Source organism: Taudactylus pleione, unplaced genomic scaffold (assembly GCF_031769625.1).
Source record: "Taudactylus pleione unplaced genomic scaffold, aTauple2 ptg000845l, whole genome shotgun sequence".
Classification (NCBI taxonomy): Eukaryota; Metazoa; Chordata; class Amphibia; order Anura; family Myobatrachidae; genus Taudactylus; species Taudactylus pleione.
In genome coordinates, this window is record NW_028285247.1 from 4,056,711 (window position 1) to 4,081,571 (window position 24,861).

At 41.5% G+C, this 24,861-nt stretch overlaps 1 protein-coding gene across 2 annotated transcripts in view; it reads left to right on the forward strand.

Annotated features, from left to right (window-relative positions):
* The window catches only part of MIB2 (MIB E3 ubiquitin protein ligase 2), a 173,216-nt gene that overhangs the window by 106,628 nt on the left and 41,727 nt on the right, over window positions 1-24,861 (forward strand). Inside the window, exons 4-10 of one of the 2 annotated variants that reach the window (XM_088458622.1) lie at window positions 9,733-9,839; window positions 11,705-11,899; window positions 14,847-14,989; window positions 16,807-16,914; window positions 17,992-18,096; window positions 22,568-22,730; window positions 24,407-24,540. In XM_088458622.1, the coding sequence (XP_088314748.1) occupies window positions 9,733-9,839; window positions 11,705-11,899; window positions 14,847-14,989; window positions 16,807-16,914; window positions 17,992-18,096; window positions 22,568-22,730; window positions 24,407-24,540 (955 nt within the window). The remainder of the gene's footprint in view (window positions 1-9,732; window positions 9,840-11,704; window positions 11,900-14,846; window positions 14,990-16,806; window positions 16,915-17,991; window positions 18,097-22,567; window positions 22,731-24,406; window positions 24,541-24,861) is intronic. The other variant, XM_088458623.1, reaches the window with a different exon arrangement.

Below are 24,861 nucleotides of genomic sequence, written 5' to 3' on the forward strand. Positions count from 1 at the left end.
ATAAATATGCGTGTAACATAAAACTAAGAATCTAAGATTTTCCATACTAGTATGGTTTCTTAAATGCTGGCAATTTGTCCTTTATGTAGTGGCTGTGCTTGGTTCTGCTGGAAAATAAAAATGATCAGATTGACAGCCAGGTGTCCACCTGAATAGAGCAATACTATTGTCAGTACTCACAACTGATTGAAAGGATCTTGGCTGTACGTCATAGATTCTACTGTCACGGTTTAGAGCACAAGATGAGCTGATAAAAAGCAGCATTCATGGAGGCAGAAGTTTATTAATTGCATTCATTTAAGGTGGTAACGTTTCCTGGATGGTGGCATATTACACAGATGATACAGTTTATAGATTCAATTGCCTGGAAGACTATTTCCAGTTAAATGAGATCATTCAGGAATCCTTCACAGTAGTGCTTGTGATTCAGTTTGCCATTATTGTCACAAACAAGCTGGTGGTGTTCTGGCAAAGCACAAACCTGTGTCCAATAAAATACCTTATGCAGTATATGTGCTGGGGTCCGCCCCAGTCCACGGCTTACCCCCAAACTCACCTGAATGTCTCTTTCACTGAGGCTGTAACTGCTAGTGAGATTTACCTGCCAAGACATGTCACAGTGCCTGACTCAGAGATGGATAAAACTGATTAGTATGCTGTTGGGCAATGTTTTTTATACAAGTGCGCATGCATATAATTTACACAGCGCATGTGCCGCGATTGTCTTGCTACGGTGGTCGCAGTGAGAATTTATTTGGAAAGTGAGTGACAGCAGGGACTGTTTGTAGGAGCTAACGGGGAGGTGGCAACTTAAACACAGGTGACTGTATTCGTGGCATGTCTCGCCTGTGACTGCAATCCCTTACCTAACCATAGGGTTACTCAGAAGTTCCATGATTGACTGATATGCGACCGATGGTTGCATCTTTGTACACAAGCAGCAGATCAGCGACGCCAAAGGTGCTTGTCTTAATACAAGTCCCGGCGGCTGCAACATTTGCGTACAAAGACGCCATTTGCGTCCATCTCTAAATCAGGCCCACGGTGTCAAATTAGGTGTTAGTGAGCCCAATGATAGTCATATGAGGTGTAAACAAAATAAACTTCTACAAGACTCTGATTTGCAACAGTGATATCTTATTTTCCTCAAAGATTCCTACCTTCAACCCCCTAATTTTCTTTGCCTATCCCTCCACTTTGCAAATCTCAAATATTCTTTTAGGGCTCTCTCCAGAAGCCTTTTCCCTGTGTTTCTGAAATCTCTCAGTCTAATCCCTACACCTGTTTTACACCATCTCTATAGGAGCAATGTATGTATCCCAAGCCTTTTAGATTGCAAGCTCTCCTGAGCAAGACATACTTGTACCAGTTTGTAAATATAACTTGGCTTGTACACATGTACATGAGATGTGTCTGACACTTATAAATACAGGATATTATATTGATGAAAGATTATAGAAATAAATGCTTCAACACCTTAGATTTGTCCAGTAGCAATTACACACTCCACCAAAAGAGGGAGACAACCTCTTTATAAATTCAATGGAACAGTTCCTTAACACTCTACAGAATACAGCCATGGCCAAAAGTTTTGAGAATGACACAAGTATTGCTTTTCACAAAGTCTGCTGCTTCATGTTTTATAATGGCAATTTGCATATACTCCAGAATGTAATGAAAGTGATCAGATGAATTGCAATTAATTGCAAAATCTCTCTTTGCCATGACAATGAACTTAAACCCAATAATAAAATTTCCACTGCATTTCAGCCCTGCTACATCATGTTAGTTATTCTCTCGTTAACACATGTGAGAGTGTTGACTAGGACAAGGCTGGAGAGCACTCTGTCATGCTGATTGAGTTAGAATAACAGACTGGAAGCTTTAAAAGGAGGGTGGAGCTTGAAATCATTGTTCTTCCTCTGTTAAACATGGTTACCTGCAAGGAAACACGTGCAGTCATCATTGCTTTGCACATAAAATGCTTCACAGGCAAGGATATTGCTGCTAGTAAGATTGCACCTAAATCAACCATTTATCGGATCATCAAGAACTTCAAGGAGAGAGGTTCTATAGTTGTGAAGAAGGCCTCAGGGAGCCCAAGAACGTCCAGCAAGCGCCAGGACCGTCTCCTAAAGTTGATTCAGCTGCAGGATCGGGGCATCACCAGTGCAGAGCTTGCTCAGGAATGGCAGCAGGCAGGTGTGAGCGCATCTTCACGCACAGTGAGGCGAAGACTTTTGGATGGCCTGGTGTCAAGAAGGGCAGCAAAGAAGCCACTTCACTCCATGAAAAACATCAGGGACAGACTGATATTCTGCAAAAGGTACAGGGATGGTACTGCTGAGGACTGGGGTAAAGTTATTTTCTATGATAAATGCCCTTTCAGATTGTTTGGGGCATTTGGAAAAACACTTGTCCAGAGAAGGAAAGGTGAGCGCTACCATTAGTCCTGTGTCATGCCAACAGTAAAGCATCCTGAGACCATTCATGTGTGGGGTTGCTTCTCAGCCAAGGGAGTGGGCTCACTCACAATTTTGCCTAACAACACAGCCATGAATAAAGAATGGTACCAAACCATCCTCCCATGAGCAATTCTCCCAACCATCCAAGAACAGTTTAGTGATGAACAATGACTTTTCCAGCATGATGGAGCACCTTGCCATAAGGCAACAGTGATAACTAAGTGGCTCAGGGAACAACACATCGAAATTTTGGGTCCATGGCCAGGAAACTCCCTAGTTATTAATCTCATTAAGAAATTGTGGTCAATCCTCAAGAGGCTGGTGGACAAACAAAAACTCACAAATTCTGACAAACTCCAAGCATTGATTAGGCAAGAATGGGCGGCCATCAGTCAGTATGTGGCCCAGAAGTTGAATGACAGCATGCGAGGGCGAATTGCAGAGGTCTTGAAAAAGAAGGGTTAACACTGCAAATATTGAGTCTTTGCATAAACTTAATGTAATTGTCAATAAAAGCCTTTGACACTTATGAAATGCTTGTAATTTTACTTCAGTATACCATAGTAACATCTGACAAAAAGGTCTAAAAACACTGAAGCCGCAAACTTTGTGAAAACCAATACTTGTGTCATTCTCAAAACTTTTGGCCATGGCTGTACATGATAGGGAGACATATATGAAAACTGCTGCATGGATTCCAGCACTTTTTTGTACTATTACCTTTGCACGAGAAAGAAATTACTATAAAACAATGCAGAGCTTCATGATTTCAAAATTAATAGTACTTTTTAATTGCATATTTTATTCTGTAGTTAAATGGAATGCTATTGGCAATAGAATAATTGTTGCGAATGGTAAAAGATGCATCATGTTCCTAGCTAATTGGCATGTAATGCAATGAAAAGCAAAGTCATTTGAGACAATCCCGGAGGTAATTAGCATTTCTTGTTGCAACATAATTTACTGTAAAAACTGCCATGGACTTGCTGCGAGAATGACCAGGAGCATCTGTTGTGAACATCAGAAAAATCTCTATATCTACATGGTTAAAGACATCTAAGCGTAGATGGGGATAGCATGCAGAGGTGCTTGGATTATAAGTAATATTAAATATTTATTTGCTTTAAAGTATTCTTGTTGCCTAAACAAATTTGTCCTTATTTCTGAAGTACCCTGGGTGCGTTTAGCGAAACCCGTTGTGTGAAACTTCAGCGCAGACAACAATCATGACAGTGAAGCCTATCACTTCAATTAGAGTTAGTGACATCACAGAGGCACTAGCTCCTAATAAACTGAAAGAGTCTAAATCAGGGGTCGGGAACCTTATTTCTGCAGAGGGCCATTTTGATATATATAACATTATTAACGGGCCTGGTGCAGGCCACGCCCCCTCCTAGTGATGGCACAAGGGGGTGGGACCACAATCGCCGGTGATTACAGCATTCCTGGAGCATCCTGAGGATTCTCTTGGAGCTGTAAGGGCAGAGGTGTGACCATCTGAAGCATCCTAAGGACGCTCCAGGCGGCCCTGCTGCATAGATTCTTGCTGCAGGGTGCCTAGCCAGATGAGGCTAGCAGAAAAAAGCTCAGAGGGCCAGACTAAATGATTGAGGGGGCCTTATACGGCCCTCGGGCCTGAGGTTCCCCTCGCTGCTCTAAATAAACACTGGTTCGGCCTAAATATGGCTAAAAAATATTAATTATGAAATAGTGTATGAATAATTATATAACACAGATAAGTAATGACCACTAGGTGGAGAACATGATCATGTTAGGCTATGAGAACACAAGTACAGAGAGCGCCTGTTGTGCTCACACTGGTATAGTGTTATATTGCTACTTGTGAGGTTTATTCAAACCATTGTACTTGTGGGGAAATGTTTGGAGCGTATATCAGAAATGTTCATTATTGCATCCACACTCCTCGAACGCCTCTCTGTCAGTTTGCTTGATATTGTAAATTAAACAAACATCTACTGTATGGCTATGTTTCTATCTTTAGAAAACACAAGATATAGGCGTGTAATATGAGGGCAGCATCCTGGACCAGGCATGAGGAAAATAAAGGCTTATGGCATTGTTGTGAAATTAAAAGCTGTCTGTCTGGACAGGGCCTTATGCTAATCTGCTAATGGCAATCCACATGGGTATACTTAAAAGCCAGATAGAATGCTGGTCCTGAACAGTTATTGCGTATAGCTGCATACACACGTAAAGATTTTCTGTAGAACCATCCAACTAGTTGATTGGTTGGAATGAAAATCTGGTAAAGTATGAAAGCAAATGACAATCATCAATTTGCTCCCAAACGCCGGAAAATGGACAAAAACTGTTTTTTGAACAAATTGTTTAGATCAAACATTTAACAAACTTGTCTGATGACCATTTTCATCTGTTTTCTGGCATTTAGAAGCAATTTGCTGACCATCAGTTACTCCCGTACATTACCAGATTTTCATTCCAACCAATCAACTAGTTGGATGGTTGGACAGAAAATCTTTACATGTGTATGCAGCATAATAGTACATGGACAGTTTAAGGCTGGGTACATACGTAAAGATTTTCTGTCCAACCATCCAACTAGTTCACTGGTTAGAATGAAAATCTGGTAACATATGTAACTGATGATCAGCAATTTGCTCCTAAATGCCAGAAAACAGATGAAAATTGACGTCAGACAAGTTTTTTTGATGTTGGATCTAAACAATTTGTTCAAACAACAGTTTTTGTTTTTGTCCATTTTCCGGCGTTTGGGAGCAAATTGATGATTGTCATTTGCTTTCATACCTTACCAGATTTTCATTCCAACAAATCAACTACTTGGATGGTTGGACAGAAAATCTTTACGTGTGTACCCAGCTTTACAGACAATTCGTTAGAGCAGGCCAGGCTTGCAGTCTGTGCGGATTTTACCAAGGTATAACTTAACTATTCCCATGAACGTAGGACCGGGACTATTAATGATTTACATAATTAGTAGATGTACAAGCCATGCAAGAAATAAATCATGTAAACTGTTGATAATTAGGGTCAGGTATATTATTTTTTTATGTGAAATCAGGGCCAGGCACTTTCCATCTTATATATTACAGGTTGAGTCTCCCATATGCAAATATTACGAAATACGAAATATTCCGAATTACGGAATATTTTTAGTATGACTGAGAATGTGAAACCTTTGCTTTCTAATGGTTCAATGTACACAAACTTTTTTTAAAGCACAAAATCATTAAAATACAGTATACAATTACCTTCAGGCTGTGTGTACAAGGTGTATATGAAACATAAATGAATTTCATGTATGCACACAAACTTTTTTTTGATGCTCAAAATTATTACAAATATTGTATAAAACAACCTGCAGGCTTTGTGAATAAGGTGTATATAGAACATAGAACATAAATGCATTCTGTGTTTAGTTTTGGGTCTTCTACCCAAGACATTTCATTATAGTATGCAAATATTCCAAAATACGGAATATTCCGATATCCAAAATACCCCTGGTCCCAAGCATTTTGGATATGGGAGACTCAACCTGTATATTATTTAGACTTCAGATTTAAGCTTTTAACATTGATATACAATCCGTCTGGTGATATGTAACAACTTTTCTATGCTGGATTTCTAGCAGTCAGTCGTGCATGAAGGCCTGCAGCTCAGACCCATAATTACCAGCTGGTTCCTAGTTTCAAGGCTAATCTCAGTTCTAAATATTTATCCTAGGAATTTTAAGGACATTGTCAAGGATTATGAAGTGAAGGTAGGGCTATGTAATATTGTGTTCCTCAGTGTTGTGTAGCAAGAAAGCAAAATACTAGTAGGTGGTTATATGAGCTTTCCTTCAAGATACGTTTTCCTTGATAAATTAAAAATAGAACATTTTAGGAAAGGAAACATTTCTTAGGGTTACACTAAACAGCAGATTCTCAATGCTGTAGGTCCATTCATAGTTCATACACATATAGTACTGCTCATGTATGTTCATCTTTAGAACTAATGTAAAGTGACACGTGAAAGTGTGAGTGAGAATTGGGCAACGTGGACCTCTATACAAATTCCACAATCTGTCTGTGTCTTTAGGCATTAATGTGCATCATTTTAAAAACTCTTTAGTGTTTGCAGATTTGAAGCACATAACACTTTAAATAGAATTGTCCCTCTAGGGTAAGATTTTAACTCCTAGATTGTTCAACTTAGATGGAAAGTTGTAAGTAGCTTTTTCAGATACACCTGCCAGCAGTAAGTACTCCCTGGAAATAGTTGTAAAGAGTTGGTTGGCATGTATGACACACATGTAAAATGAAGGCTGGCTGGGTGCTCACTATATTGCTGTTTCCATTGAACCCTGATTACATCATGTGCATAGTTGCCAGTGAAGCAAGTTTTGCATTACATACACTTATATACTTAACCTCTGATCTGAGAGCGGTTCCTGTGGATTTGATCTTAGCAGTTTGGACAAGAAAAATATAACAGCTCAGTGAATAAGTTGGTAACTGTCCTGTCTAATAATTACCCAATGTACTATGTGATTTTACTATATGTTCCATCCACTGTGTACAGTGCTATACAGTAGAATTCTTGTGGCACCTGTCTGATTACCTAATGTACTATGTGATTTTACTGTATGTTCCATCCACTGTGTACAGCGTTATAGAATCCTTGTGACGGTATACAATCGGGAAGCCGGCTGCCTTAATACCAGCAGCCGGCTTCCCGACTGTCATATCCCGGCGAGGATGAAATGCCAGGCGTCTAGATGTAGACGCCTGACATTACCCCGACGCCGGGAGACCGGCGCCCTGCATCCCGATCGAAGGGATGCCGGGCGCCGCGAGCGGACAGCCGCGGGGGGGGGAGGGTTAGGTTTAGGGCACCGGGGGGGACTTAGGGTTAGGCACCGCCCCGGGAGGGTTAGGGTTAGGCTAGGGCGTGGGAGGGTTAGTGTTAGGCACCCCCGGGGGACTTAGGTTTAGGCAGCGGGGAAGGGAGTGGGTTAGTGTTAGGCACTTAGAGGGGGGATTAGGGTTAGGCACTTGGGGGGGGAGGTTAGGGTTAGGCATCCACAAGGAGGGTTAGGGAGTTAGGGTAGGTTAGTCAGTACTTACCTATCGACGATGGGGATTTCCAGCGCTGCCGGGCTTCCGCTGCCGGGAACTCTGCTTTGCTCGGCCAGGCGCTGCCGGGAATCGAACCGCCGGCCATGCGACCAGCGGTATTTCATACCGATTCCCTTGTGACACCTGTCTGATTACCCAATGTACTATGTGATTTTACTGGATGTCCCATCCACTGTGTACAGCACTATCGAATCCTTGTGACACCTGTCTGATTACCCAATGTACTATGTGTTATTACTGTATGTTCCATCCACTGTGTACAGTGCTATACAGTAGAATCCTTGTGATACTTGTCTGATTACCCAGTGTACTTTGTGATTTTACTGTATGTTTCATTCACTGTGTACAGTGCTGTGCAGTAGAACCCTTGTGACACCTCTCTGATTATCTAGTGTACTATGTGATTCTACTGTATGTTCCATCCACTGTGTACAGTGCTATAGAATCCTTGTGACACCTGTCTGATTACTCAATGTACAATGTGATTTTACTGTATGTGCCATCCGTGTTTCCGAACTATAGCTAGTGAAAAGGTCAACAATGTCTAGATAGACACCAGATGTTAGACAGTCAATAGGTCGATATGTAAGAAGGCCGACAGGTACACATGGTCTGCAGCGTCCTGACCACCAGGAACTAGGCTCTACAGTGTACTCCTGGCGAGTACACTGTAGAGCCTAGTTCCTGGTGGTCAGGGGTACAATATAGAGCCCAATTGCTGGTGGCCAGGGAAACACAAAGCCCTGTTCCTGGGGACCAGGAGTACACTGTAGAGCCCAGTTCCTGGTATCCAAGGGTACACTGTAGAGCCCAGTTCCTGGTGGCCAGGTGTAGAGCCAAGTTACTGGTGGCCAGGTGGAACACTGTACATCCCAGTTCCTGGTGGCCAGGGGTACACTGTAGAGTCCATTTCCTGGTGGCCAGGGGTACACTGTAGAGTCCAGTTCCTGGTGGCAAGGGTACACTGTAGAGCGTAGTTCCTGGTGGCCAGTGGTACATGGTAGAGACCAGTTCCTGGTGGACAAGTGTAAAGTATATTTCCTAGTCCCTGATTAACAGTTGCACATATAAAGCACAGTCCCTGGTGGCCTAATTTACAATAGAGAACCCACTACCTCTATCCACGTGTCACAGTTATGTTCCATAACTTGGTCAACCAGTGAACAGCATAATTTCCAGTCACTCGTGGTCAGGGGTACACTGTAGAGTCCAGCTCCTGGTGGCCAGGTGTAGAGCCAAGTTACTGGTGGCCAGGGGAACACTGTGCAGCCCAGTTCCTGGTGGCCAGGAGTACACTGTAGAGCCCCTTTTCTGGTAGCCAGGGGTACACTGTAGAGCCCAGTTCCTGGTGGTCAGGGGTACAATATAGAGCCCAATTCCTGGTGGCCAGGGAAACACAGAGCCTGGTTCCTGGGGGCCAGGAGTACACTGTAGAGCCCAGTTCCTGGTGGCCATGGGTACACTGTAGAGCCCACTTCCTGTTGGTCATTGGTACACTGTAGAGCCCAGTTCCTGGTGGCAAGGATACACTGTAGAGCGCAGTTCCTGGTGGCAAGTGGTACATGGTAGAGACCAGTTCTTGGTGGACAAGTGTACAATATAAATTATCGGCTAATGGATCTAAACATCCACTGGCATATGACTTTAGCGGTAAGGAATACCCAATTACTACTTAAGGATATCCACCTTACTCCAAACGGATTCTAGAGGTTAAATTTGGTACTTTTAGACACAGTAGTGGATTCTATCTTGTTGCCAGGGATTGTTACATTGTTTCATCTTATTAAGCTATTTTCATACTGGCTTGAACACCAATATAAAAGATTCCATTCTGTTTTTTTAGCTACATATTGCACATAGGATGGAGATTATTACTTATTGAATTGTATGTTGTATGTTTCATGTATTACATGTTTTTATCTATGTTTATTCATTTTTAAATAAAAGAGCAATAATAGACTTTTCAACTGTGTCAGTTTGAGCGCTCTACTTTATTTTATGTTATCTTTTTATTGTGGGGTACAGAACCCTCTAGTGAGCTGCCACAGATACAGTTGATATTGGGATAATTTGACAGTGCACCTTGTTCTTATCTCATTTGCCTTATATTCATTTTCATAGCAGTAACTTTGATCTTTCTTTTGTAGAGTTATGCTGACACCACGCCATGGCTTGCCCCGTATAGTGCTCAAAGGGATCTTCCAAGGAGCTAAGGTGGTGCGTGGGCCAGACTGGGAATGGGGAAACCAGGATGGTAAGTACTTAGACTCGTCTTTGTTGGAATATGTGTGTACAACTGGCCTATTATAGCAGAGTATACTGTAGGTACTGTACATACCAGCGGATGCCCTCAGTGAACGAACAGCCCAGTGAACGAACAGTGGTTTATTGTGCAGGGATGTGATATATACACCCATACTCATCACATTTATACATACACAGACTTGTCAAATGGAGCAGAGCATACAGGTCACCAGCAAGTGACTGTGGGGCTGGTGAATCAAGCAGTGAAAAGTGTGGAGAAGTGAACCAGTGGAGAAGTTGCCCATAGCAACCAATCTGCTTTGAAGTAGCATCTATCAATTACAGTCTATAAAATAATAGGTAGGAGCTGATTGGTTGCTATGGGCAACTTCTCCACTGGTCCACTTCTCCACACTTTTCACTGCTTGATACATAAACCCCTGTATGTGGGTAGCGGTGCAGGATGCAAGCGGTACCAGTGTCTGTAGGCGTTATGGGTCAGCGGTAACATCTGGTCTCTCTGAGCTAAGTGGAAGACATCCGTCCACTGTGTCCCTCTAACACAGTAATAAGATGGCGCAGCGCATGCGCAGAAGTAAGGGTGCAACCTCCCAGTAGGAACCAATATGGAGTGTGCGAAGTAGCGCTCTCCAGCTTCACCAGTCTTTGGGTATCTGAAGTTCAGTTACTGATAAGGGCTTTAAATATGTTGCAACTGGGAAAAGTTTTATGACCACTTCAGCATGCGACAAGGTGTCAGCTCTGCAATGTGTGTGCTTTGCTTGATGGTGGATGTAGTTAGTATGCCGCACTGCAAGGCAAATATTATATCAGATATATTAATAAAGTAGATGGGACAATGTAACTGGTGGAATTAGCCCAGTCGTTTTGTGCTCCTGTTCTCCAGTTATCCTCCTGCTATAGTACACATTACAGTGGCCCCATGTTTTCCATTCTCAGTGCTGTGACAAGTAGGTGATGAGGTCACAGCAGTGAGCGCATGTGTCAGGAAGGAAGCTTCAATCCTTGAGAAAGTTTGCATTTACCATAATATCTTATAATATAACAGTACCGACATGGTCATATTTACCATAAGGCACGAAAGCCTTATGCATAGACGTGGTGAAGGCACAGAGGTGGCTCTACCCTTCACAGAACTTATTAATTAGTTTCTCCAGCATCAGACATTTAAATAAAATAAAATAAACAGATGGAATTAGTAAATTCATATGATGGGAGTAAATGTGTAGTGTCATTATGTGTTGCAGGGAAATTTAAAATTAACTGCCAGTGAGATAATGGGAGGTACACTAACTGGACAGGTGATACGTGGCTGAGTTTAAGGATGCCAGTGTTTCTGTGCCTGTGGGCTCTAGTTTAGTAATTCCAGACTTTAGTACGGGTAAAGTGGTAATCTCGGAGTTGTATATAAATGTGTGAAATGTACTGCTGTGTTGTCAGTAGAATGCTGAATTGCTGACCTGTGAATTTCCTTAGCTATTAGGATAGATAGTGATATAGACAAACTTCCACTTGAGGATATGTTTACAAAGTGGTGACTTTGACCTCGTAATTTAAAATGGCAATAATATTAAATGCAAAAACAGGCATTTTGCACTTAATATAATTGACAATTTAAATTGCACGGGCAACACCGGCAAGAATATTATATACGTGAGTGGAATCTTATTGGAAATAGAAGATCCATCTGGGAAAATAGATCTCATATAGAGGACCTAATTATGTATTGAATATATGCAAATACACAGTCATTGTACTTTAGAAAAACAAAAAACAACTTAGTTCTGCAAAGAGAAACTGTCATCACGTTTTGTGTCATACCCGTAAGTGCTCTGATGTTGTTCTCACGCCTAGGCGGGGAATCTAAGGTCGGCCGAGTTGTTGATATCCGTGGCTGGGACGTGGAGACTGGACGAAGCGTGGCAAGTGTTACATGGGCAGATGGAACCACTAATGTTTACAGAGTTGGACACAAGGGGAAAGTGGATCTGAAATGCATCGCAGACGCTCCTGGAGGACATTATTACAGAGATCACTTACCTAAGCTTGGTATGAGAAAAAGTCATTTTCAGAGATTTTATTTAAATGTTATTTTATCAAAGATCCATAGTATTGATTCCTACCTATCTATACACTCTAAATGTCACTATTTAGCGTTATAAGTCGCACAAGAAATAATTGCTTTCCAGACTTTGATTGTGGTTCCAAAGCACAAAAAGATATTATTCACCAAAAAAGCAGATAGTTACACGCTGTGATCTAAATACAATTAGCGCAAACAGATTATACAATCACTACATACAGTCGAATACATACGCATGCCCTCTGAATCCAGATTCCCGGCATCAACTATGAAACCTACGTCAACAGCAAAGAAAAGATGACTGACTAGCAGATTCAGGGTGCTTGCATATAAACCCTTGCAGAGATAGGCAATACAATAGAACAAGTTGGCATAATCCCATTGGTTCTTCTTCCTGGTTCTCCTGTTATGATGCAGTTCATAGGTGAGTTTGTATTGTATTAGTTCAGCCTCCAACAGCTTCTTTGTGTCCGTTTTCCCGCCAAAGAACAAGTCTAAACTGGCTAATTACATTACATGAACAGAGTACATTTCAATGCCTATCTCTCTATGATCCATAATTCCCAGACGCATCTTGCGATTTCCTTGCTGATGGAACCGGAAATCTGCAAATAAAAAGTGGTTCAGACACGGTCTTTTTATCATGTACTAAACCTGAGATCATAAATACAGTCGCTTTATTACATAATTAATAATGAATATAACCTTGGATATTAACCTTAATGCTGGGGAACCTTTCTATGTAAGTGTGCAAAGTGTAAGGATATTAAGAAAAGACGCTAGTTAGCGTTGTGCGACTACGTGTTTGTGGAGTACACCGTGGTACTTGTTTTGCAGGGTTGTTTATATTATATGTTTTAGTAAATGTATGTATTTATATAATGAGGACTTTTAACATTGTCCTATTGCGTGGGAATCGCACGACGCTAAAAAATAGCATCGCTGTATGTACTTATAATATGTGAAATTCGCTAAAATGGCGCTGGGTGGCCATTCGCAAAATAGCATCTTGTTGCCATTCGTAAAATGGCGTTGTGTAGATTTTAATTTTAACAGATTCTGGACCTCATTCAGAGTCGGTCGTTGAGGCCGCACGGTCGTACGCCACCGATGTTCGCTAAACTGCGCATGCGTAAAGTTCGCAATGCGCGTGTACAAACTAGCTGCTACGATCGGAAATTTCTCTCTCCTTGAACAAAGCCAGGTCGGTAGTTTGAGTGACAGAATGAGGTGTTTGTGGGTGGTAACAAGGGAAGGTGCTTGAAAACAGAGGAGTTGAGATCCGAACGCAGGCGTGCCTAATTATGCGAACAGCGTTTTATGGGAGTGCATAATTAACAAAGTAGAGTCATGGCACACGTGACATGGGTGGTTTGTACACTGACCTGATCGTAGAGCTTAAGAGAGGGTATGGTCAACCTTAAGCTCTTCGACCAGTTCCGATGGTTACCGATGGTCTCGATTAATCCTTATATGGCCGGAGATGACGTGTAATGCGTACAAGAAGGGGGCATATTTTTGTCTTACGGCCGCATCCTCCCGTTGGTCGGCCAGTTAACGATACGATCTTAAGGACGCAACTTGCGAGTGCATCATTTGCATATCCGGCCCCTTTTCCCTTACGACCGTGCGGCCGCAACGACCGACTCTGAATGAGGTCCTCTGTCTCAGCCAATTATTCAGCTTCGACTATAGATATAGGAAATATACATAATCAAAGGTAAAACATAATAGCGTAAGACACAGTACAAAGACGTGTTTAACAGAATAATAAGATAATTGGTGTAATGAGCCCAGGTCCCATTACTATAGGATATGTTTTTCAATATTTGGGTTAAAAGAAGACAGAGGAGGAGAAGGGGGAAAGAGCTGTGGCACATAACATTACCTCCAGGGTATAAGAAGGGACAGAGATATATTACAGAGAGGATCCAGATTCTGGGACACAAAGGGCGGCAATAAAGTGGGAGGTCCAGGTGCCCCTGGTTTTATAGAAACATTTTCACAGATTCATGGACAAGTCAGGCCTGAGTTTCCAATTTGGCACCACTTGGGTGTTGGAATTGGTCAGAAAATGGAGGGATAGTGGAAGTACTGCTCCTCTTTATACAGGAAGCACATCTACCTGTGGCTCATGATGGTAGTGTTTGTTTATAACTTCTGATGGCGGAGAAGACCAGCACATCCTTACTTAGGATACATCAGTTTGCCTAGTATTATGCAAAAGTTAGATTGCGTTTTGCTAGGTAATGTATGAAGAACGTACACTTGTGGAGGCGTGTCTGGTTTAGCCAAGGAAGGAGAGCCTTTAGCTTCCTGTTAACCTGTTTTTATGGGTTCTTCGTAGTTGCCAGAGCTTGGACCTCATCTCATACTTTGTCAGGAATGTCTTTAGTACCAACCAGTTGCACTTTATACAGGAAAGTGTAGTTCCATGCACAGCAAAAAAGGACATGAAATCATTAAAATCTATGCTAGTAACACATGAAATAAAAACTGGTTGCCTTTTTTGCACATAATGAAATCTTCTGAAAACACCTAAACCTTGCTGCTAATACATGACTCTTGGAGACACCCATAAGAGCTGAAGTCAAGTTGTACCGTTTCACAATCCGCTTTGTAGCATAACATGTATACGCAGATAATTGTCAGCTCATCTATCAGCCATTCTTGGGACCATGTCCAAAATGGTCCAGCTAATTTAACTGTATGGGGTAAATGCTGTGGTTTTGAGACATCGGTGAGTACTTTAAAACATCAGGCAGTCTCGTACGGGACTCACCGATTTCGCAGATCTGCTGCATTTTACATTTACTGCCATGTACCTCATGTATCATGCTCATTTTGGTACTTGACAGCAATTTCAGTGGGTTTTTTTTGGCCAGCTTATATTACATTTTACTGTCATTTTAGGTAAACCTGCAGAAATACAAAGGAAAGAGAGTTCTGAACGGCATCCGTTCCAGCATGGTGACAAAGTGAAATGCCTATTAGATGTTGAAATTTTACGAGAAATGCAAGAGGGGCATGGTGGGTGGAACCCCAAAATGGCAGAGGTAAATTGTGCATGGGTCATCTGTTCTGTATATTTGTACTTGTTGTTTAAAGCTGTCCTACCTACAGACACACACTATGGCTAAATTCATCAGAAACCAGTTAGTCTATCCATATGTCTTTGGCGTGTGGGAGGAAACTAGATCATCCAGAGGAAACCCATACAAAAACTGTGAAGACATACAAACTCCACACATATACATTATGGATGGCCGCTAGTCACAATCCTGACATCAGAATGCTGGCTAGGGATTTATGATAGGCGTTGAAATACAGACGCCCATCATAATCTTGATGCCGGAACTCCGAGGACGCCATCCCGAATGAAGGTAAGTCCGGGGCGCCCTTAGCGTTAGCCGTGGGTGGGGAGGATTAAGATTAGGGAGACTAGCGGGGTTATGGTTAGGTTTGGGGGGGTGGCGAGATTAGGATTAGGCACCCCTAGGAGGGAGGGTTGGGGTTAGGCACCCCCAGGCAGAGTTTAGGGCTAGGCACCCCCCCGTGAGGTGCTTTCCCTTGGCTGTCAGGGTAAATTGTTTATCCCATCAGACAGCCAAGAAAACAAAATTGCATTTTGCTATCATCATCATCATTAACGATTAGTAATGAGATGCCACAGATTTCGCAGCGCCATCCTCAATACGCAAAGCAGCAAATGATATGGGAGTTTACCAGTTATACATATAGGAGCAAGAGAACAAACAAGTACAGTGAAAACTCAACACAAGATGCTACATGAGAAAATAGAATACACTAAGTAGAACATAGCAAAACCTCACTATTAAGTAAGGAAATGAGGACAGTAGTCAGGAGAAAGAGAGGGCCCTGCCTGTGAGAGTTACCATACTAGATGAGCTGGGAACAAGCTGAGCTAATGGGGGTGGAAGGAAATCAGAGAATAGGGCAGGTGGAGTTTTTACATAGGATGAAAAATTGGAGTCAGTGCACAAGCATTGTCACATTTGTAACGCTGGCTGTATGGCACAGTGATGGAGGGAATTGTCTTTGTTTATTTCACTAGAGCGCAGGGTAAGCACAGATAGAGATGACGTATTGTAGCTAGAACAATCTGTAGTATTTAGGTTAGTGCTTCTATTTAGCGGTTCGGTTTTGGCTCAGTTACTTTCGAAATTGAAAAACAAATGTTATTTGCTATCCTGCTTCACATGTTTTGGATAACCAGTATGTGAGATCTGAACTTGCGCTAATTATGTGAAAAGAACCAAGTCGAAAGCAAACTGCTCAACTATTCTTCTATTATCACAAATAAGGGGAAGAAAATTAAATGCAAAAGATGCATCCTGAGCACTATCCTATAGAGCATACATGCCTACCCTCCCGATTTTCGCGGGAGGCTCACGATTTTTCGGGTAACCCCCCCGCACCCCCAGAAGGGTAGGCACTTCTCCCGCATTCTGCCCACTTCCTAGTGAAGGCGGCAAAATGGGGAGAATGTTAGTGCGGATCGACTGTTCTGAACGCTGGGGGCCGGGCCTAATGACGCAATTATATGAGAATCGCGGTCTTTAGCCCCACCCCCTAGTTGAAACATGCATAATTGCGGAGAATTCCAGTGAGGGGGTGGGGCTTATCGGCGCAATTCTCGCAGGGGTCGGGGTTAAAAACGCAATCTGTTCGGCCCCGCCCCCAACTCTGCCAACCTGCTTCACATATAATTTTTGCCTGTAATCCATGTGGTTTTCAGTTTGTGTGAGTTTTCACTCATTTAAGATTGATTAGTTTAAAGGGTACATTTTATAACATATAATACACAGCAGTAGTATAAAATTGCTATCTATAAGTTTGCTTGGCTGTGCAGTTTATAGGTCAAACAGGAACAGTCCATCGGATCACAGAGCGTGGAGATGTCAGAGTGCAATACAACAGTGAAACGCGTTGGACTTTCCATCCTGGGGCTCTAACAAAGGTACACACAGGATTGTTACATTTACCTAGATACCTTTGCACATGTATTTATGTACTGGCACAACAATTATACAGTAATAAGTTACATAGATTTGTAGTATGTGGTTTGTAGAAATAAGCTTAATTTTAATAAGTTTGAGCCTGAAATTTTCATTTTCAACAACACTCCTATTTTTGCTCTATGTACAACCCTCTTTGACACAAATTACACACACATCCACAATGTGTCCCCAAGGAGAAGTTACAGAGACAATGGTGATTGCTTCTCAAGCCCTTGAAAATGTTTTGCCATCAAATGTCAAATTATTATTAATAATCTTCTGTATCAGCAAACTCACTAGATTACTAGATTTTGTAACTTAATTTGGATCCCCCCCCAACAAGGCCATTTACGATAAATTTTGTGGAACTATTTCACTTCTCTGTTGTGATGAGAATAAGCTTCATAGGTCACACGATATGAAGCAGGCCTGGCCCTAGAGCTTACAACCTAAAGCATTTTGTATACTTGTTAGATATGTACAATAGATTAATAGATAGATAGATAGATAGATAGATAGATAGATAGATAGATAGATAGATAGATAGATGCATGAGCATAAATAAGCAAGGTTCCAATCCCTTTGTCCTGTATGCAGTTCTGATTGAATTAAATTTGCCCCTTTTCAAATATTTTTTTAATGCAGAACAAAGTGATTCATAATGCAGCTTATTTGCTCATTATTAGGAAATACAGAAATGCTATTTAAAATGAGGTATTGAAAAATGTTTGGCTATAGAAACAATTTGTTGCTGTCTCCTTGACTTATCCATGAGTGTGTAGGTAGTGATACACTGGCACCTGGTGCGCCAGGGTGTCACTACCTGAACTGGCAGGTATGCAGAATGAATGACCCATCCCATCACATCTCTGCCGCTGCATAGCTTTGTTGCTGTGATAGGCGCTGCCTCCCATTGTCACAGTATGGAGTTACGCTTTTTAATATCCTGAACGCATTTTATATTTTATTAGTTGCTTCCTTTTCCCCTTTGCATAAGATAGAAAAAGCGTTTTTTATTTTCTTTCTTTCCTTTTTAGCACAACAGCATTTGGGTTGGTGATGTTGTGCGTGTGATGGATGACATGGATACAGTCAAGAAGCTGCAAGTTGGTCATGGGGAGTGGACAGATGATATGGCCCCTGTGAGTGATGGAAAGTAGCAGCCCTAAAACTACAGAGGGCCACTTATCCGCAACGTTTATCAGTCTGTTGAACTTTATCAGTTCTTCATCTGTCTGGTCATCGCTTACTGAGAATGCACCATTTTGAACAAATTACCAGTTTATAGCTTAGGGTTGTCCTACTAGCTTCCCAGTGTGCCAGATGTAGCCATGTTAGGTTTCATTTTACTGCACTCAAATCAATCTCCATAGATTTTACAGACATGGACAGATTTGTTGCTACCCTTACAGCTCATTGAGACAATGCTTCATTCCTCCTGGAATTAAAAGCTATTGCCTCATGTATATCTGCTTGTATCCAAAGTTTTCCTAAAACAGCCTGGACAGATTTGTTGATAGCTCTTAGAAAAGATAAATAATTGGATTATAGTGATATTTAAAACCAATTGCTTCCTCGAATTAGCATCACGCATGTCTTCAATCTTCTAGTCAGTCATTCAGCCTATTTAAATGGAGTAAAGTAGTCACTCTGCTGCTTGGTGTCATCGTGTGCACCACACTGAACATGGACGAGATAAAGCAAAGGAGAGAGTTGTCTGAGGAGATCAGCAAGAAAATGATAGACGAGCATGTTTAAAGGTAAAGAGTATAAGACCATCTCTAAGCAGCTTGATGTTCCTGTGACTACATTTGCAAACATTATTAAGCGGTGTAAAGTCCATGGGACTGTAGCCACCTCTCTGGATGTGACCACAAGAGGAAAATGGACCCAGATTAAACAGGAGGATAATGAGAATGGCAGAAAAAGAGCGAAGGAAAACTTCCAAAGAGATACAAGCTGAACTCCATGGTCATTGTACGTCAGTGTCTGATCGTAGCATCCAACGCTTTTTGAGAAACAGTGGGCTCCTTGGAAGAAGATCCAGGAGGACTCCACTTTTGAAAAAAACAACATACAAAAGCCACACTGGAATTTGATAAAATGAATATTGACAAGCCACAATTCCTCTGGAAGAATATGTCCTTCGGACAGATAGGTCAAAACTAACTTTTTGGCAAGTCACATCAGCTTTTCATTCACAATTGAAAAAAATTAAACTGAAAGCAAATAACATGGAGAAGGCTCGGTTACATTTTGGGGCTGCTTTGCTGCATCTGGCACGGGGTGCCTTGAATCAATGCTGGGCACAATGAGATCTCAAAACTATCAAAGCATTTTGGTGCAACACATACTTCCCAGAATCAGAAAGCTCTGTGTCAGTCGCCGGTCATAGGTCCCCCAACCGCATAAGGACCCAAACCACACAGCTAAAAGCCCCAAGAATGGATAAGAACAAAATATTGAGCTATTCTGAAGTGACTTTCTATGAGCCCTGGTCTGGATCTTATTGAACCTCTATGGAAAGAGCTGAGATGTGTAGTCTGGAGAAGGCACACATCCACCCTAACACTGCTGGCTCATGAAGAGTGGGCCAGACTGGTACAGAAGACCCATTGAGAGCTACAGAAATCGCTTCATTGCAGTGATTGCCTCTAAAGGTTGTGCAAGAGTATTATTAGGTTAGGGTCCCATCAATTTTGTCCAGCCAGTTTCATTTCTTTTATTATTTAAAATATTCTGTTGAATCAAAAATCAGATGCAAAGTCTGTATTCTATTAAATATGTATTAAACAATTGGATGCCAAGTTATCTCTGATAAAAATATGGGTTCTTCTTCTTGTGTGGAAGGATAACAACAAATTTGACCACATCTGTATTTTTCATTTTCGGGTATTCTTCTAGATACTGTAATATACCTAGGGAGATGCATCAAACCTTCTAAGGAGTGGACCCACAGCAACCAATCAGCTTTTACCTATCCTTTTACAGAATGCACTTGATAAATGCAGTGATTGGTTGCTATAGAGAACTTCTCCACTCTATAGAAGTCTTTATACATCTCCCCCTTAGTGCATTTGCCCAGTCTCTCTGTCTACCCTTTAATACTCCAATATGTGTACCATGCCATGATGCTCATTTTCACAATATAATTCCCCGTAGTGCAGATGTGACGTAGCCCATTACAATCAGTCATTGAGCAGTAAGCTTTCCCATTTCTAATTTGAAGAGGCCGAGATAATAGAATTTGTGGCGTTATTGAAAATAAGCCATCCAGTATTTAAACAAACATCTACTATCATGGAAAAGAAACTACTGTAAAATTCTATTTGCATGACAACCATTTCAGTGAATGATTTTCTGCTGGGTTATTTGAGCATAACATGGGGCACAAATCACTTTGAAATGAATGAATATATAACTTCGGAGGCATTCTACTGTCACATTAATTTTTTATTTTACTGTTTGTTTAGTGCTACAATACACAATAATAATGGTGTGAAATTTGTTCAAAATGGTTGGCATGTTACAAGTCACATAATTTCTTATTTTCTGTATTTTCTTCACACCTCTGAGTACTGGCAGCGGCCACTAACTTTCTCTTTCTATTCTTACTAGGTTATTGTAGATATCAATGTTAAACAATTCTGAAGCAACAGGGCCCGCTACTAAGCATATTCTGTATTACTTGGGCTAAATTTACATTTTATCTGTGATACACACATTTAGATTTCTAACTAATTTTCATAGTACATATGATGCCATATTTCATTACTTAACTCCTCAGTTTATTTATGTATAAAATTGAACAGCGGAAGAAGATACTGTACCTATCCTAAACTAACCTAATGAAATGCACCTACACACCTTGAGGTCAGACATTTTGAAGTGTTGCCATTAATTCCTAGTGAATTGATAAGCTGCATTCTCGTGGTAAAATGGCCACCTCAGGTGTACGTTGATAAGAGAGAGGTTTGGATTCCTGCTCAGCATTACTACACATATATGGACAAGTGTGCTGAACAATGCAGCAAAGAACATTTATATATTCAGTAGAAAACTGCTACATCTGCTTATGCACACACGCCTTTCCTGGCCTATAACACACACACACACACACACACACTTACTCAGTAGTAGCTGCACTTCTGACATGTATAGTTTCTGTGAGTATGAGCCAAGTTGTGTCCTACTTTCTCAGCCAGCTCAATAACTTAACATTACTTTAGTATGGGTGATGCTGCTGTTAAGGCGGGTATCCACTTGCCGATTAAAATGAGCGATTGATAGATATCGTTATCGTTCAATCGCTCATTAATCATGCACAAATCGGGCATGAAAGTGTCGAAAACGACCAGCGATGCACGCTCCCGCTGGTCGTTTTTGACATCTATAATCGCCTGAACATGCTGGTCAATCTGCCGATAACGATGTTCAGGGATGAGGGAGGGTACCTACTCTGAACGACAGTGTCCTGTCATTCCAATATCTGCAAGTGGATACGCACCTTTACACAGTTCTGAGTCTGGTCTTAGTTACATTGCAAAATAGAGAAAAAATTGATCTTGGTTGTCTCTCTGATAATGTGTATATTAGAAAACAAAACACAATAGTAACTTTACCTCACCACAGCAGCACATAGTAATGTGTAATAGTAATGTGGTGAGAGCTTTCCTGTAAGGATACGTACTTAATGCAGCACCATTAGTTGTGTGTTAGAGAAAGGAGTGCTTTTGAGTTTGCTGCATTTATTCCTCTGTACGTCATAAAATGATGACATGGGCACACCTGCCATGTTAGTTCTGCAGGATTGCAGACTATGAAGCTAAAGCAGTCAAGGTTTGTCACCACTATGAAATGCCCAATGAGCAGGGTATTTCTATTTATGGTACCGACCTGCCCAGAGCCGTAACTAGACTTTTTGGTGCCCTGTGCCAGAGAGAGCATTAGCACCCCCTTCCCTACCTTTGTTTAAATAGGGACATAAAATAGTGCACCTGAAAAAGGGCCATGGCCTCATGGGGAAGGGCCAGGGAAGAGATAGGGGAGGCCAGGAGATGCTGGGGATAAAAGAAGAGGAAGCTACAAGTGAGAATGATAATAAACAGGAAAAGTGACAGTCCCAAACAGCACCCCCTGCCCTGCGGTGCCCTGTTCTATGGCACTGGTCGCACTACCCTAGTTACAGCCCTGAACCTGCCCCTGCCCTGATCATAATACTGTAGGTGGTATCTCAGTCACGCTTGTTAATGTGGGCTCACACGGATAGACACAGCTATTTCAATCATGATCTTTATGTGCGCTGTTCTTATATCACTTTGAAAACTTTTTCAATTAAGCGTCTCCAAGAAATGGAAAATGAATTAATTTACTCAGCATTAAAATACATACTTTTAGTAAATGAGTAAATATTTATGTGTTCCTACTCATTCTGAAATGACTAAAGGCCCATACAAAATATATTACTAGTCAGAAGTAGTTAATTATTTCCACCTGTAGAGACATCTATTAATAGGTCATTTCTGCATTGCATTTTGTGAATAAAAAATACCTCTTTTCCTGGGACTAGTTCTAGTCTGACTTGATTTTGCAATGTACATTTTGTTGCATTAGGCACTGGGCCAGATTGGCAAAGTAATCAAAGTGTTTGGGGATGGAGACATGAGAGTGTCTGTTGGTGGCCAGTCGTGGACATTCAACCCTGCTTGCCTCACTTCTTACCAGAGAGACGACGATGCTAACCTGATGACAACTGAAAACGCCAAGGAACCTAAAAGTGAGCAGAAAATGTATAAGTAAAATATAATAGTATTAACATGTTAATATGAAGGGGTTACGTGGCTACAGCTAATGCAGAGAGTGAGTTATTGTTAGGCCCAGTGTTATAGGTGGCCCAGGTGTACATGAGTTTATCTCTCAGATTTTGTGCTACATACTTTCCCTCTTATGATGTCCTACCACTCTGTTATCCATGTGTTCCCACAGCACCCCACACTCCTATTACTAGAAATGCCATTATACTGGGGTTCCCGAATGTCCCTGCTTGCTCATGATAGGGCTCTTTTACCGCTATAATTATCTATATTTATTTTACTATAATTCACACTCCCAAGTTAACAGGATAAGACATAATAGGGTATATTTGCTGCCTTTAACTCTTTCAAAGCTAAGGACAAGTGGGACTAAGCACTGCAGGGGTTCAAATAGGGGGGTGGGGGGAGATTCACCTGACTCCATTTATAGTTGATGTGACTTGGACCCGGGAGGTGGTGGAGCTTGATGATGTCATCACACCGGGGCCACGATGTCTGTAATTATCTCTGTCCACCTTATCTCCATCCAAGGATTAGTATATAGACATCTTAGCCCCACTCCATCCTGGCATACTTATTTTATGTAGGAGAGTCCCCTTTCAAACGATGTGGCCCCTTAGTGGTTATTGTCAGCTGATGCCCCTGTATCATCCTGAGCTGCAGAAATACTAGTAGGGCTGAATTTTAAAGTTATGACAGCTCTAAATGATATGATTACACCTATTAAAGGGATTCACTTTCATCCACAAAATATTGTTTTCATACAATGTTTGTGCAAAACAAATGTTATTTTTGTTCAATAACATTTAGGGGGATATTTATCATAAAATATTTTGAGGTATATCCCTGAATACACCCATTTGTGGGATGTTACCCGCAGATATTAAGTATCCCCCAGATGTACTATGGAGGGATCACAGCAGATACCTCCGATATCTGCTGCTGTCCTTCCATTTCCGACTGCAGCCATAATTTCCATAGGTCTCTATGGGGGATGTGAAGCATTCCGGAGTTTGGCCTCTACATCTTACTCTGTCAAGATGGCGTTGTGCTGCTGTAGTCTATGGGCTATAGTTTGCAAAATGTTCCCAGGATGGCCGGCGCACATGTGTGGTTTGTAGACCGCGCACGCACGACTGTCCCGATAGAGGAGTGTAGAGATGGCTGATGTGGTCACTGTAGTCCGAGCACATGGCAGGGAAGGGCTCCATTCGGTGTCCCTATCCCTGCATATGCTATTTAATAAATTCGGGTGGTATTATCACATACTGCAATGCGATAATGGGCGCTAATATCATGCCCATATCACATAGAGTATGTGATTATTGATAAATGGGCCCCTTATAATTCAGACGAGTGATAAGCCAAATATGAGCCCTAATTTGCATATTCAGATTAATTCAGAGTTTTAATCTTGCTAAACAGCCTTAGAAATTGGCTCTGAAGTGATGGTATTTATGGCCAATGCTATAATATGGGTAGTTCCAGACCCAGTTGAAAGTTTCTACTTGGTGACCTAGTTAAGTGACAAAAGTGAGGATAGTCCTTCCTGAAACTTAATATCAATCACAAACTAACACAAATGAGTAAATGCCTTTGGCAAAATGCAGCTGACATGATATCTGTTTCCCATTGGCAGGTACTCTAGTTTCCATTTTAGAGAAGATACTTGCACAGAAGATTGATTGTGAATGCCCAAGCTCCTTAGTTATTGAAGCAGCCCAGGGAAACACAAGCAGAGTGAGAGAGATGCTCCTAAAATACCCGGACAAGGTAAGTCTCGCACAATGTAGAACTGACCTTGTCGTAGTCTCATTATCCCATCAATCAGTAACAAAATAGCATTACCTCGTACAATTCAGGAGATCGCAAACCCAGCAGATTCCTTCTTCTAGTATATCACATTTGCTGATTGTGGCTTGGTTAGTTGGACTTGGCTGTTATCCAGCAGGATTCTTCTCTTTAAGATGATGCAAACCAGAGCCCAGTCTGCTCAGCATCACCGTCCATCTGGCCGAGTAAAATGGTAACCTTAATGTACAAATGCTGTGACCCATATCAAAAGGAGAGATTAAATCACTGCGTCACCCTTGG